General features: G+C 35.7%; 2 protein-coding genes across 2 annotated transcripts; both read left to right on the plus strand.

The window, feature by feature from the left end:
• Nucleotides 1–18: 18 nt before the first annotated feature.
• On the plus strand, nt 19–7,813 carry LOC145213611 (uncharacterized). The gene is made up of 8 exons (XM_080081976.1): nt 19–193; nt 1,454–1,578; nt 2,504–2,669; nt 3,372–3,476; nt 3,911–4,011; nt 5,800–5,946; nt 6,488–6,720; nt 7,098–7,813. Exons 1-8 carry the CDS (start codon nt 31–33, stop codon nt 7,219–7,221), a joined length of 1,164 nt encoding a protein of 387 aa, XP_079938102.1. The 5' UTR covers nt 19–30; the 3' UTR covers nt 7,222–7,813.
• On the plus strand, nt 7,810–13,902 carry LOC145213602 (NAD-dependent protein deacetylase sirtuin-7-like). Its single transcript, XM_080081964.1, has 9 exons — nt 7,810–8,109; nt 8,624–8,755; nt 9,079–9,259; nt 9,785–9,954; nt 10,492–10,643; nt 11,226–11,342; nt 11,702–11,784; nt 12,079–12,145; nt 12,417–13,902. Exons 1-9 carry the CDS (start codon nt 7,924–7,926, stop codon nt 12,742–12,744), a joined length of 1,416 nt encoding a protein of 471 aa, XP_079938090.1. The 5' UTR covers nt 7,810–7,923; the 3' UTR covers nt 12,745–13,902.
• Nucleotides 13,903–15,307: the final 1,405 nt, after the last annotated feature.

Here is a 15,307-nt window from a genome sequence, read left to right on the forward strand (position 1 = left end):
GGCTGAAGTGTTGTTAGATGCAGGGTTAGAATGTCTAAGCAGTTTAATATAGAAGTTTATTCTGTGGAAACAAATGAAAGGTTTCCAGTTAAGCGCGTTTCCAGCTCAACAAAAATTCATGAATTGAAGATAAGACTGGAGTTAATAGCTGGTATACCAACACATCTGCAAAGGATAATGTACCTTGATCAAGGTTAGCAGTTACTGAAGTTAAAAAAGTTCAAGATGAACGATTTAGTACCTAATTTTTGTTGCATCATGATTCAGTTGTAACTATTGGTCAGTTTATTAGGTTGCTATATATATATATCACAAGAACTTGGACAGAATGGTGCCATACATATGATAGTGTATCAGATATTCTACTATGATTGTTAATCCGAAATCAATTGTATTTTAAAACAATACTTTAGTTCAGTAGTTGGCAACCTTTGTTACTGTAGGGCCAATTAAAAATGTCAAAATTGGATTGCGGGCCGCACATGTGCATAACACAAAGTGATTTTGCTTTGTTTCTTATCAAATATGCTTAACTACAAGTATAATTCGTATTTGATTCTAGACACATTTTCGTCAGATCGCAGAAAACTAGCATCAGGCACATTAATCAGCTCAAAAATATGAAATAATTGGACTCGTTTGACAGTACTTTTGAAATCCAAGCGTCTCTGCGGGCCGCACAACCTTTAATGAAGGGCCTCAGGTTGCCCACCCCTGCTTTAGTTATTCTGGTTAAATATATGAAAAATAAAAATAAATTGGGAATGTGTTTAAATGGAGACATCTCTACTATAATAATGTTTGAGATAAATCAGTTTCTTGTGATATTTGTATTAGATTCATTTTATAAACTCCAACACAACTGTATGGCCTTGGGTGTTTTTGCCTGATAAGGCCCTTATAATTGCAAAACAGATGTTAAAAAACCTTGCCTTGCCAAAATTATGCAAAATAATAGATTTCAAAATCCACGCTTCCCCAAATACTCCTAGTTGTAAGAAAGAATAGTTCCATCAAATCCAGCGGTTGAATGTTAGGAAATCCTTGTACACAGATTTTGTTGGCAATACAATTTCAGCAATGTGTCCCTGTGTTGAAATAGTTGAAATATCAAGACTGGTTTAATACAGTAACTTTACTCTTAAGTGGTTGGCTGACAGTACTGTCTGTTAATTAATGTCACAAATACTGCATGCAAAGATGTTCAAGTTAAAAATAGCATATATAACTTTACTAGAAAATGACATTGATGATGGACAACTAAAAAATAACTTAAAAACCCTGTGAATGTTTTGTAGCAATTAACACAACTAGTTACATATATATTTTGGAAGGGTGTGTGTTACATGTGATGTGCAATTGGGCAATGGTTAGAAAAACTGCATGTTTAAGCTAAATTAAACATGCCAGAAAATTCACCACATCAAGCAGTTACGCAGTGGTGTATGTGTAGGTGATATGGAAGACAACAGCACATTGCGACATCATGATGTGGTCACTGGTGCAAGTTTGACCTTGAATATTTGGAAATCCTGGTCATCGTTGATTCGAGCTTGTGCAAGAGGACACATTGCCGATGTAAGTTGGTTACAAATTAAATAGTGCACCAATCTTTTGATTGAATAGTCATGTTTAGGTCAGGGGTCGGCAACCTTTTTTTCACTGTTGACAGACCTTTGTTTAGCAATGAAAATTTATTACAGCCTGTTTAAATTAGGGCTACTCTAAAATATACAATCTGTATGCAATCTACTAATAAAACTGATGAAAATGTTAGGGCTATTAGAGCCAGGGTGAAGGTTTGTAATACAAAAGATAAGTTATATACTTGAGACTTGCCAATATGGCCGGATTGCATTACTTAAATCATTAAGTATTTAACCTAAAAAAGTGGACGGCCAGGTAAAAAACTCCTCACCGTGGCCTGGTGGTTGCCGACCACTGGTTCATGGAATATAATTTACTGTTTAAATATCCTGAATGAGTAATACAAGCAAGCAATTTTATCACTTCCGTTGTAACTTTACATCATACTTTTTGGTTTTGTGGGAAAAGGAAGTTATACCATTTCTGTTTAAAGCAAATGTTAGAACATTCTGATGTTTTAGCACAAGACACATGCTTGTATTTTCTGTCTATGATGTTTGTGTTCGTGTAAAAGACACCATAGTACACTTAATTCTTGTGTGAAACCAAAAGACAAAAGCAGTTACATGAGGAACAAATGTTTCTGTAGGTTTTATTCATCTTAAGAAGACTTTAGTAAATATTTTTTATTTCATCTTAAGAAGACTTTAGTGAAAATATTGTAATAATTTTGCCGATAAAGTCTGGTATGTAAAAATGAAATATTATGGACATGCTTGTTTTGTAAAGAATTAAAGCAAAGGGTTTTGCTTATATGTTTGTTGCCACTAAACATAAAATTATTACTCTGAAATCCTTTGGTATAAGCCACTCATACAAATGTTGGCATCATGCATAATGTAGCATGCTACCACAGGTGATGGACTTGGGTGTAACGATTGATAGCAGTTTCCGAAACCCCAACATTGAACACATGGACCCCGAGGCAAGAAAGAAGTGTTTTCTATCCCGGGCAGCAATTGCTTTGTATGTTGCTGTACATCGTGGGCATTTGAGTCTAATTAAGGAATTGCTGAAAACAGGTTATTATGTTTTTGTTGGCATTGTAACTAACTTAGCAAATATATTCAAATATTTTGCATATTTCTTATTTTAAAGCCAATTACATACTTTTCTGAGAAAATATTACAAACACACAAGTTTGTTTTGTCTGTGATGTTCATTAATTTGCATTGTACATCATAAATTATTATTATGAGGTGATAAAAAGTGTTCACTTGTTGCCTAATTTGTTCACTCCAAAACAAGAATTATGCATTAGACATATTTTGTAGTAATTTGTTTTTTCCTAATAGTTTGACATTTTTCCTTGGCAAGTGTATGCTGTTTAGTTTGCAAAGGATGTATGATGTGCTAAACCAGGGTCAGGCAACCTTTTAGGCGACGCATGTCAATTTACTTTTATTTTTCCATGTGTTAATGACCTCATGTGCCAACGTTTTTCTAAATAATTGTGGTTCGTGCCAGCATATATTAATAATACAGAGAAAGCATTGTTTTTTGTGCATGTAAGGCTGAATTTTAAGATAACGGCATCATAAAAACTATAAACATGTAGTATAACAGATCAAATTGTCACTTCAATGTAAACATGCAAACCGGTTGGTGTGCCATGAAAAACCACCTAGCGTGCCAACCTTGGCATGCATGCCGGGGGTTGCTGACCCCTGTGCTAAACACATTACCAACAACCAACAAACAGTTGATGTTTATATTTTTTCCAGGTGTTGACATTGGAGCTACAACCAAGAATGGTCGTAACATTTTGCATGTGGCTGCTGCTAATGGCCAGGACAAATGCATTGAACTGTTGTTAGCCAACGGAGCAGGTTGGTTTTATCAGTGTTTTTAATCTTTTTACTCTAAGGACCACTTTATCTAGCAACTTTTTCTTCAACTTGGATGCAAATGAACCCACCAAACAAACCTACCAACTAACTTTGGATTTTTTCCACTGAAAGTTGTTGTGTAAAATTACTTTTTATATATATCCACATTAATTGATAATTTTTTTGTTGGCTTGAAAATATGCTGAGGAATAGGTCAATGCCATTTTGCTTAAAGGAAATTGTAACAGCACTATTGCACTTAAATATTCACAACATTGGAAATAATGGCACCAAGTCAGAATGTTAAAGGCATTTTAAAATATTGAGGTAAAAAAATGATGATGCCTAACAGTGATAAATGTTTTTGGCAAAGACATGGTTTAATGTATGATTTAAATTTTAATGTTACCGATAAGTTCATGTATTTTTCACAGGTCATCTGATCAACGCGACAGATGATTTGGGAGAAACTCCGTTGCAAACTGCATGTTTGTGGGGACAGAAGGCATGTGAGGGAAGGCTATTTTTATTCCAGGTAGAACAAAATGTAATTTTTACGTAATGTGTGTCTTTGCATTTTTTGTTGTAATGTTTTTATTGTATATACACAATAACATTTGTTTCTTTTTTTAACAAAAATTGTGCTGCACGGATATACTTAACAAGGGGTGCTTTCATTTTAATGTTACATTGAATTAAACCCTGCAGGTTTTGTTAACTAAAAACATATTTTCTTTTTTTATCAGACAACTCACATTGTACATCTAGATTTATTCTTTATTGAAAGTGGAAATGCTTGCCTAAAATGTATTTATGGGTCCCCTTCCCTGAAGGGACACATATTGTTTTTGTCCGTATTTTTTTTTTCTTTTTTCTTTTTTTCTTTTTTTCTTTTTTCTGTCTAACGCTGGTTTGTTAAACGCATTTGGTCAAGAAAGAGTGCTTCAAATTTATTCAAATTTGGACAGATGTTAGTTATTAATCTAAATTTGATCCTCCTGAAGTTTGACCCCGAATTACCCAGTGGTTCACCCACAGGCCCCCAAAATGCAAATTTTTTAAAACATGGTTTGTTATATGCGTTTGGTCAAGAAAGAGTGCTTCAAATTTGTTTAAATTTTGTCAGATGTTAGTTATTAACCAAAATTTGATCCTCCTGAAGTTTGACCCTGAATGACCCAGCGGTTCACCCACAGGCCCCGAAAACGTAAAATTTTTAACGCTGGTTTGTAACGCTCGTTTGGTAAAGAAAGAGTGCTTCAAATTTATTCAAATTTGGACATATGTTAGTTATTAATCCAAACTTGATCCTCCAGAAGTTTGACCCCGAATTACCCAGCGGTTTACCCACAGGCCCCCGAAACGTAAATGTGTCTAACGCTCGTTTGGTCAAGAAAGACACTGTAGGCAGAAGTCCCAAGAGAGTAACTCACTGGTTTACGATAGCAGGAGGGCTCAGCTTGACGTCGGACAGACGTTTTACGAGACGTCGTTTCGGTGATTAGAAATCAGCTGTTTTGCACAGCAATGCTATTTCGTTTTATTAAGTTGTCACTCACATTTTCAGTTTTGGCGAAGGTTTCACACCTATGACGTGATTTAAACCTAATAAGCGTGCTACGGTTTCGTATATGTCAAGCAAAACTTGTTAATCAAAATAAAGTTGAAAAATCAAACTTGACATTTTTGCAAGATAAATGTGTTTTTTTAAATGCTCGTTGTCAGGTTGGCCGCCGCATGACCATGGGTTACTTAAGGTCAACTAGTAGGTATTACTAACACAGTTCAGAACTTTCTTTCATCATAATGTAGTGTTTTTTTGCTATAAATTTAGGAATCAACACTCAAGGCATGTATAAATTAGGTTAAACGGTTTTGTTGAACAGTAAGGACGGCGTCTATTGAAAACGGTGTCAATAGGTCAAACAGTCGTTTGGCGTGTGCACCCTGAGAGGTTACTGCAGGTCAATGGTACGACAATATCTGGGTCAAAGCAAGAGATTAAATTAAAGTATTTGTTTCGTTCTTTTTTAATGTTTTTGTAATTATATGACAATAATAGTGCAAAAAGAATACGAACAATTTTTTTATTGTTGGGTTAATGCTTTCTAAAAATTTGTTTTTAAAAATCTAAAAGTCACCGCAACATTTGTTTACCGTAAATCCGCACAAACACGCGTGTGGGGACCCATTCGTTTTTGTTTACAAAAACAATCATATGTGTGGATCAAATGATGTGTATAGTAAATTGGTAAATATCGTATAGAATATATAAAATGGAAGTATATCAGAAAGCCACCCTTCTAGTTTTTTTTTGATTTAGTGGAGAAAGCGTGCAGGAACAATGAAGAGTATGACTCTCCTCACACAAGATCAGCTAATGGCCCACCAACTCTTTGACTCTTCGTCCAAAACATGGCTGTATGGAGATCAAAGTCAGATGTATCAGAGTCAGATTTTACCTCCGCAGGTAAATGGCAATGTTATGTTGCTGCAGAGTGGCATATCGGGCCAAGGTTTGCAGGTTATGGATTGGGCTTGAGCTTACATGAAATAGGCTTATATAAGCTATTGCTGTCAGACATAATATCAACCTTATAGAGCTCTTCTGACAATTGTTTTTTGTGCCGCTGTTTCGAAGTTTTGTACAGGCCACCTTCATCTTGGTAAATAACACTGAATGTGTGTAATACAGTGCTTGATAAATAACAAAGTAAAAAAAGAATTTTAAAGGCTTAATTTGGGCCTGACTTGTACCTGGCATCATTTCTGCAAAACTTTGTTTTAAAAAACATGGGGACCGGGTTGTTAAAGTTTGAAGAAATGAGGCTTAATTTGGGCCTGACTTTACACTTGCAGTTTAACCTGAGGTTTAAGATCGTTCGAGTTGTTATTTCCCCTTGGTATATATAACTTTTAGGTATAATTCACAAACAGCAACTTTCTAGTATCATGTACCTTATTTTTTTACGTTTCAGAAGATTAGATATATTAAATGTTTATTTTTGCAGGAATTCCAAGGCAGTGGTATTGGTTCAAAACGAAGTGATCATCGTTTGGATAAAATTAAAGTAGAGAATGGTCCAACCAAGACCAAGAGTTTACCTGTGGCGCGCACTTTTGCTGGTCCACGAAAACTTGTCATAAAAACCCCAATTTCTGACAGTGCTTTGTTGACCAGAGGCAAAATTAAGGAGGGTTTCGAAGAATTTCATCCTCTTAATAATGCAAAGGACGTTTCCAGGCAAGTAAATGTCAGATAAATTCATGTGGTTTAAGAACTACCTTTCATCTTTGCCAAACTGTTTCGCTTTTTATTTATTTATTTTATTTGCCAATTGTTTTTTTAGTTGTATGTAACACTTACAAATCATAAATCAGATTTTGCCACGAGTACACTAAAGAATAATAAGTATATTTTGTCAAACACTGATAAAGGGAGTTTTATTCCATTTTCTTGTTACATTTAGATGTTTTTACAGCATGAGGATCCAAACCTATGCAATGTGTGTCTTTTGTAAACTGGTTTACTAAATTTGGTTTTAAAAAAGTTTATTTTTCCATGTACCTTGTAAATTGTTCTGTTGTGTTTCTTATTGATTCGTTGTGTTTAAAACACAGACTGTCCCTGCGTGAAACCCTTTCTCAGCAACTTTATGATGAAACAATAAAGGAGAAAAGAATAAAGCAACTGAACAAAATCAAGGCACAAGATGACGGCTACAGTGTTAAACAATATGTTTAGTTACCTAGAATCACTGTAACTAGAATTGTATGTGTAATAAATTAGATTTTTTCTAACATATGTTTTTGTATTGTTTTCGCATTCTGGTATTTTTTTAATTTAATTTTTTTTTTTGATGTGGTACCTGAAAAGTTATTCAATCTTTCTGCATTCCCTGGTGCTGGTGTTTTTTGCTTTTTGTGACTGTCGACTGATGGTCAAAGGCTGTAGTGTTGTTGTGTGGTTTTATGTGTCTCAAAGTACTAAAATTTCACTGTATTAAAAATTTGTCATATATTTTGCCACTGTCAACTTAAAAATTTGTTGTTTACAAAAAATGCCTTTTTACCGCATTGCCTGAAAGAAGCACTCAATCCCATGCACTTGTTAACTGTGTTTATTTCATTGTTCACTGTGAAAATGATTGTTCTGCCAAAGTTTAAAAAGTGATTTGTCATCACATGGTTCTTTATTCTGTAATTATTTTGCAAATTTTCATGCCTTTCTTGACTAGAAGAATGTTGTGTTAGGTTTTTATATGTTCGCTACCAGAAAGTTTAGCACATTTTGTAATTTTTCAAATTCCTAAAGTCTATTTTATCTGTTTTTTAGATTATGGCTGGAATAACATAGGTACAAAATATTTCCCCACTTACTACTGCCACCCAATGGCACCTGAAAAAATGTTTAATTTTGGGATTTAAATTTTCATCTGGTCGTGCAATGACCTCTGCACTGGTGGTGGACGATGTTTTTGTGCCAAGTTCCTCGGACAATGTTGCTCCGACGATTGAATCTACAACCATAAAAAGCAGCTCTTGTTCGAATGTTGAAATTGCGGCACCATGTCGACAGTTACGTCCACGACGAGAGAGTGCAAAGTTTGACGAAAGAGAAGTTGTAAAAAAGGTGAATTTATGATAAACATCACAAAAATAATTAAAAAATGGGTTTCTGATCATTCTCACTGGCCATATTCCCAGAGCTGAAGTGTATATTTACAAACTACATGTAAAAATTTAAAGTAAATTCTTTCTTAAGTTTAAAACTCCTCCCAGTTTGGAATCCACTGCATCGGGACTTGATTTGCAGCACGTCAGTTTTTGCTCGTGTGTTCAATTTGAGTTGAGTTTTCCAACTCAAGTTAACTTTACTTTGGTTTTACTTGTGTTTATTTTAGCTATTGTGTATGTCATGATTTCTAAAAACACATCACTAGGCAATGGCAAATGTGAAAAACATATTTTAAAAGCAGATAATGTGGGCATTTTCAAAGTGCTTAATGCTTCAGTACTTTTTTGCTGAAATTTTTTTGCTAAGGGGGATCAGGAACTATCGCTGCAATTAAATAAAGATTTTATTTCAAAACAAATATTTGCAGTGACCTCAATCATTTACTTAAGTCTGAATTTTATCAACTTAGATTCGATCGGTTGTTGATCAGCCAACTTTTAGTGGAGATGACCTGGCATTTCTCGAGCAGCATGATTCTTTGGTTAAACTTGTAAAGAGAAGGAGATCGAGCTACAGCAAGCATAAGGAAAGATCGAAAGAGGTATCAACAACATTTTACTTTCTTGTAAATATTATTCTGTGTAGGGTACAAGTTACTAAATTACGGGGTCGGAAACCTTTTGAGTGACGTGTTCAAATTTACTTGGTATTACACTATGACAAACTAATATAATAATTGCCTAATATTCCAGGGGTTGCTGACCCCTTTGCTTTATTGTGAGTCAATCAAGATGACCAAAAAATTAAAAACCCACTTAAGAATGTTAAAAATGCAATGACGCTATTATGCAACCTCCAAACAATCAGTTTGGCCAGAGTTTGCAAAGTGCAATGTGAGGATAAACAACTTTATCATTATTTCAGTTTGAAGATGAACCGGAGATTTTGCAGCAGAGTTGCGTACGATTGGCTGAGGCGATACGCTCCAGTAAACACACAATAATGTACACGGGCGCCGGCATTAGTACCTCCGCTAACATTCCTGACTATCGAGGACCAGACGGTGTTTGGACGAAACTACAAAATGGACAAACAGTTACCGTCGGTAAGATTAACACCTGATTTACTGTAGTTTTTATGTGGTGATTTATAGCGGTAAAAGTATGTGCTTAAATGAATACAATGCTGTTAAAATACATCATGGTATGTAATAAAATGACCCTTTCACCTGTATCCAGTGGTGGGATTCAAATTTTTTGTCGGCTGGTTCTATCAAAAAAGTCATTTTTCAGCCTGTTCTGTTACAAAAAGTCCATTGACATTAAGCAGTAATGCTAACCGGTTCGCTTATCTCCTAAAATTTCGTGCGACAGTTCTATAGAACCAGTGCGAACCGGCTGAATCCCACCACTGCCTGTATTGATATATGTGTCCATAGCATGAAAATTAACATGCTTTTATAGATACAGTATAAGCTTTGAATACCTTTGAGCTGTATCACACTTGTGCAAGTTTCTTTAGATGATTTTTTTCTTGTTTTTTTTCAACCAATCCAATGGACACAAGTGCAGCTTGGCAGATTTTCCCACCTTTCCTTTCACAACTAGTTAACATTTTGTTGCTTTTCCAGACCAGAGTTTGGTTTCAGCCACTCCCACCTACACTCACATGGCAATAGAGAAGCTTCTGCAAGTTGGTGCGTTGAAATATGTTGTGTCGCAAAACTGTGATGGGCTTCATATTCGCAGCGGAGTTTCACCTGACAACATTTCGGAAATTCATGGGAACATGTTCACTGAGGTACAACAACAATGCGTTAAAATAATTGTAAGGTGTCTGTTTGGGTTAAAGTATTACAGCTGGTACTTACTAATCGTACATGTGCCAAGTTTTAAATGTGTATGATCAGAATATATGCATATCTGAGATTTTTATGCTTGTAACATTGCTACATATTACTGTTGGTTTTACGCAACACTCACTTCTCATTATGCTGTAGCTTTGTTCATGTGTGCTACATTATTAAAGATAGCGCCATAAAGTAACACACATGTATTTGTGTATTTTACACACTGCGTTTCAAGCACAACAACAAAAAAGCTCGTTGGTTAAACTTGTTCTGGTCTCATGTTGGAAATAGTGTGGATGATTTCACTTTGTTTTGCTTGGTAAAAAAAAGGACAGCGTAACAATTTCACCGAACAACCAAGCCAGAAATAGCTGCGCAACGTTGAAATGTTATGGAACGCTAAACAGTGGAGGGCACAATTGGTGGATAATGGCTAAACGCGCTGCAGCTGATCTAACTGCAGACAAAATCGATTTTAACATTTTCAGATTTGCTCTGAGTGCCACAAGAGATTTTACCGAATCTTTGACGTCACCGAACACACGGGGCTACGACGTCATATGACGTCACGATGCTGTGACGTGTGTGGTGGAAAACTGAAAGATACGATCGTACATTTCGGCGAGAGGGGAGATAAGAGGTGAATATATAATGGCGGTGGAATAATAACAAATACTTGTAATCCTCTGCAAACTTATCAAATATGCAACATATGTGCTTTTATGATGTAAGCGTAACTCAAAGCGGGTTTTCATGTTGTGTACATGTGTCAAACATGTGATGTTTTTGTACATTTAGGCGAAACGGGAGATATAAGGTGAATATAATGGCAGTGACAAATACCTGAAATCCTGAACAAACAAATAATATAAATATAGTATTGTTGCATATTTCATAAATTATCTTATTTGTTCGACCCTGATGAAGACGCCCTGTATAAGACGTCAAAACCAGGGATGGTTTGTTTATATCTGCCTGGTGAACAAAAAAGATAGTTTATACAACAAATAATAAGTACATTATACGTGCATTTGTGATGTAAGCGGAAATTAAAGCGGGTTTCTAAGCGAGCTTTATGCTGTCTTAGGTGCCAAATCATGTTGGGTAATATAACTGTGAGCTTTTCATCGATTTAAGAAGAAATGATTTGTGTTTATGATTCCGCTGCTATGTGATTATCAACTGTTAAGCATTATTTTCAAAACTCCGGTCTCTCCACTAGGTGGCCACACTGTTGGGAGTCAGCTTGCTCGCACGTCAACGACGCTGACGTCATCATCTGTCTTGGATCGAGTCTGAAGGTTTTAAGATCGTACAAACAACTGTGGCTCACTGACAGGTGAAAACACGTTATATTTTGCGGCAATCAAATCAACTGCTCTCATTCTGTGGCTGTTCAGAGACGTTTTACAAATCAAGCCGCCCTGTCATACATAAAAAATGTTTTTCAACTGTGTTTGGCTTGTCGACCCAGTAAATTTTTTTTAAATACATCTACCGCAACGTTAATGACGAAATTTTCGTATTTTTTGGCACCCGAATTATCTGCAGTGCAATTACATAAATCCTAAACACACTTTTATGGCCGATGGCTGTGTTTTTTCCACTCTTGGACTGTCGTTGACAACTTTTATACGACTCTTGTTGGCGTGTCATTATTCAATTGTATAAATGTATTCATTTTTTTACAAATTTCAGACCAAAGAAATGCAGACCAAAACTTTACATCGTGAATATGCAGTGGACGCCCAAAGATTCACAAGCTGTTTTAAAAATCAACGGTGAGAAAAAAGGTTTTATATGCAAGAGTTGATTCAAGTTGGCAATTACATTTGTGTGTTTGTTGTTGAGAATAAAGTCAGAAAGCATTCCAAAAAAAAATTAATTCCAATATATTTTAGTAAAACATGACGTTTTGACCACTTTATGGTCATTTATAAAATATGATTTGTTGTTTTGTGTGTTTGTTAAGTTTTTGAGTCGGTAATTTGGTGCCAAATATTTCACTATTTTCTATGCAGTCTCGAAATGCTGTTTTTTATTTTTCATTTCACTTAAATTCTTTGTGACTTCAGGTCGAGCAGATGACGTCATGCAACGTGTGATGACGCAGCTCGGTTTAACTGTGACGTCATATGAAAGGTGAGATTGGGGTTTTGGTTTCGGCACCGAATTGATTTTGTTTTGGCCACAAACAATTAACTTTAAAACATAGATATATGCCTCATCAGTTTAATGTTATCTCTGCAAAAATACCGGGAGTGGCACACAAAATATCAAATTGTCCGGTACAATTAATAGAAGGACTGAATACAATATTGCCACAATTTCACATCTATAACATTTTGCGATATCACACCAAATCAACAACCAAACTGTTTTAGTCCTTATCCTTGTTGCGTGATTTCTATAGCGATAACGACGCTCTACTTCGCCTCGCAATCCCGATCGCATCTTCGGAATCCGAAACTTTCCGAACTGGTATCATTCGGGTTCCGCCCACTCACGCCCACCTTCTTGCTCACGTGACTCCCGACGCAGCGATGCGTGTCGACCCAAACTGCCCCTTCTCGCGCAAAATCGGCCCTGACGACGATGACGAATCAACGCGCGCCGATTTGTCACGTGACACTGCGGTAGTCTCGACGCAGCCTGACATGCCCGGCTGGTTCGGAAAAGGCCGGAAAAGGGTTTTGGTAAGAAAAAATTCGAAACGTAAACGGAAAAAAGTTTTGGAATAAACCTAATAAATGAAAAATACTTGCAAAAACTATTCCATGCAGTATCGAGGAAAGCAATCATTTATCTTACGATACTGCTGCTGTGCAGAAAAATTCTTCTCCCATTTCATGAATTAACTATTCAATATTGAAAAGGGACTCTTAACTGCTGTATACAATCAAGTAATGGTTACTTTTCTGAAAAAATGGTCTTTTCTTGGGTTTTTTGTTTGTTTGTTTCTACTAGTCCCTATTTCGTGTGCTTTATTCTACTTTGTTTGTTTGATGGTTTAACGGTTCAGCTTCAATCTATATATTACACTGTGCTTGCATCCAGGAACCTCTTTGCTTTTTAATGCCGTTTCAGAGAGTTAATATCTTCTTCCTATAAGATTTGATGTTTATTGGCCTGGAAAACATCTGTACCTCAATAAAATCTAAGATATTTCAACAGTCTGAGTTTTTCCTAAAAAAGCTGATAAATTTTATTTTATCCACCACTAGAGGCGCTAGAAGTAGCTTTGGAAACCCATTCGTCTTCCTTTGGTGTGTTTATCCTGCAATAAGGCGTTCATCTTTTTACACTGATTTTTTTAAAAATTAGCTTCCTAATTAAAGAAACAATCCAATCTCCCAAAATTAATTATGTTTCTCCAAAAAAACTATTTAGGACAGTGGTTCCCAACCTTTTTTGTCACATTCCTCCCTTTGCCCATTTTCGAACTATTCATTCCTCCCCATCAGACGAAAAACAAATATAACATAAAAAATTATAGCAATTTGAAATAGACCTTGTAATTAGGGATATCCATTTCAGAATCCTTTACAACCGGTTCTAAATGTGAACCGGATGCAAGTTATAATGGACATCCCTAACGTATATACAAAATGATTCTGTAACATTTCCAATATAATTTTTTACAGTTTTTATGAAATTCCTCCCCTGAACTCATAAAATTCCTCCCTAGGGAGGAATTCCTCCCCGGTTGGGAACCACTGATTTAGGAGGTAATATACCCATTTGTCAGAAATCTAAGAAATGCAGATATGAATTTCTCTTCTTATGTTTGTTTTACACGTTGTTTTGTTTTTTACTCAGAAATTATTTGTCGTTGTTTTTATGCCACCTTTTCTAATTTCACAGTCGTCGTATCAGAACAACACGGTTTTGTATTTGTACATTTTGCAGTGGTTTGTTTAATAGATTGCTATTCTAGGCTAGTTTCACATAAAGTACGCAAAAAAAAACGAATAGATGGGCAAACTAAGAATAACTGAAATTTGTGTTGTCTACTAGTGATGCATCGACGTTTTGGTTGGCTGAAATATTTCGGTCGAATCTGATATTTTGCTGAATAATCGGTTTTGGCCCAACTTATTTACAAATTTGTCCAAAACCAAAAATATTAGATGTTTTCTTCAGCTTTCGCATTGTATAGGTTGTTTTGAAGTTTTAGAAATAAGATCCCCTGAGCCAACCACCCAAGGTTCAGTTAAAAACATCCGTCTGTTGCTGAATATTCGGTTCTGCCCCAACCTTGTAAAGTGGTTTCGGTGCACCACTATTTTTTGTATCAATAAACAGAAGTTTAAAACATGTAATAAACGAGGCTTTGCAGTTTACCTAACAGGAGGATCGTGGTGCTGGTTACACGAGGTTTAGATAGGAGTGTTGTGACCAAACTGCATTAATTGGAGGGTAATAAAGTATTTTTACTCTGGTTTTAAAATAAGTTTGCTCTTTGCAAACGCCTGGGAAAATAACTTGATCAAAAATAACTTTTTCATCTATCATAGAACTTTACTTTGTCAAATGTGTTACTTGATATGTTATCGAGATATTTTTGTATCGAAAGAGCTAAGTGTCGGCCGTTGAAACGGTCGCTAGGTGGCGCTGAGGAACCTTTTTAAGTGATATTTTGCTTTTCTGCTTTTTATTCTGTCCTTCGTTGACTTACATTGCGAAAAAACAAGAATGATTTTTGCATAATTTTGGCTGTGTTATAAAAACACACAATCTTTTCGCAATTTTAAAAAGACATTTTTTGCTATTATGTAAAGACCGCTGCCTGAAAACTGTTTACATTGCAATTTTCTGGGTACACAATCTACACGTTGCAACATATGCTGTAAGCTAGCCACGTTTTTCGATGGAAATTGTGCAGCAGTAACATTTAATTATGTTCGATTGTTGATAGTTGATACATTCCATTGTAACAATACAACAATCGCTTTGTTATTTTACACTAATCACAACAATAGCGATTGTTGACACTTTCACAATGGAATGCATTCATTCAACACACACTCACTAACTGATTTAGTATTCTGGCTATTTTTTGTCACCAAATATTGCAGTCAAAACATGTTTCATCTAACGCAGTGGTTCTCAACCTGTGGTTCGCTTACCACTAGTGTTACGACGGACGTTTTTAAGATGGTACACGGGTAGCTTTCTTTCGTACTTAATTAAATTCGGATCCAAAATTGTAACTTAACTGACCCAACTGATCATCTTTGGTTTGGGGCGAAGCTCGTGTTTTGGACATTCTTCTGAAATTGCTCAAAAATCTACTAGCCTGGT

This window comes from Phallusia mammillata, chromosome 1 (assembly GCF_965637545.1).
Source record: "Phallusia mammillata chromosome 1, kaPhaMamm4.hap1.1, whole genome shotgun sequence".
Lineage (NCBI taxonomy): Eukaryota > Metazoa > Chordata > Ascidiacea > Phlebobranchia > Ascidiidae > Phallusia > Phallusia mammillata.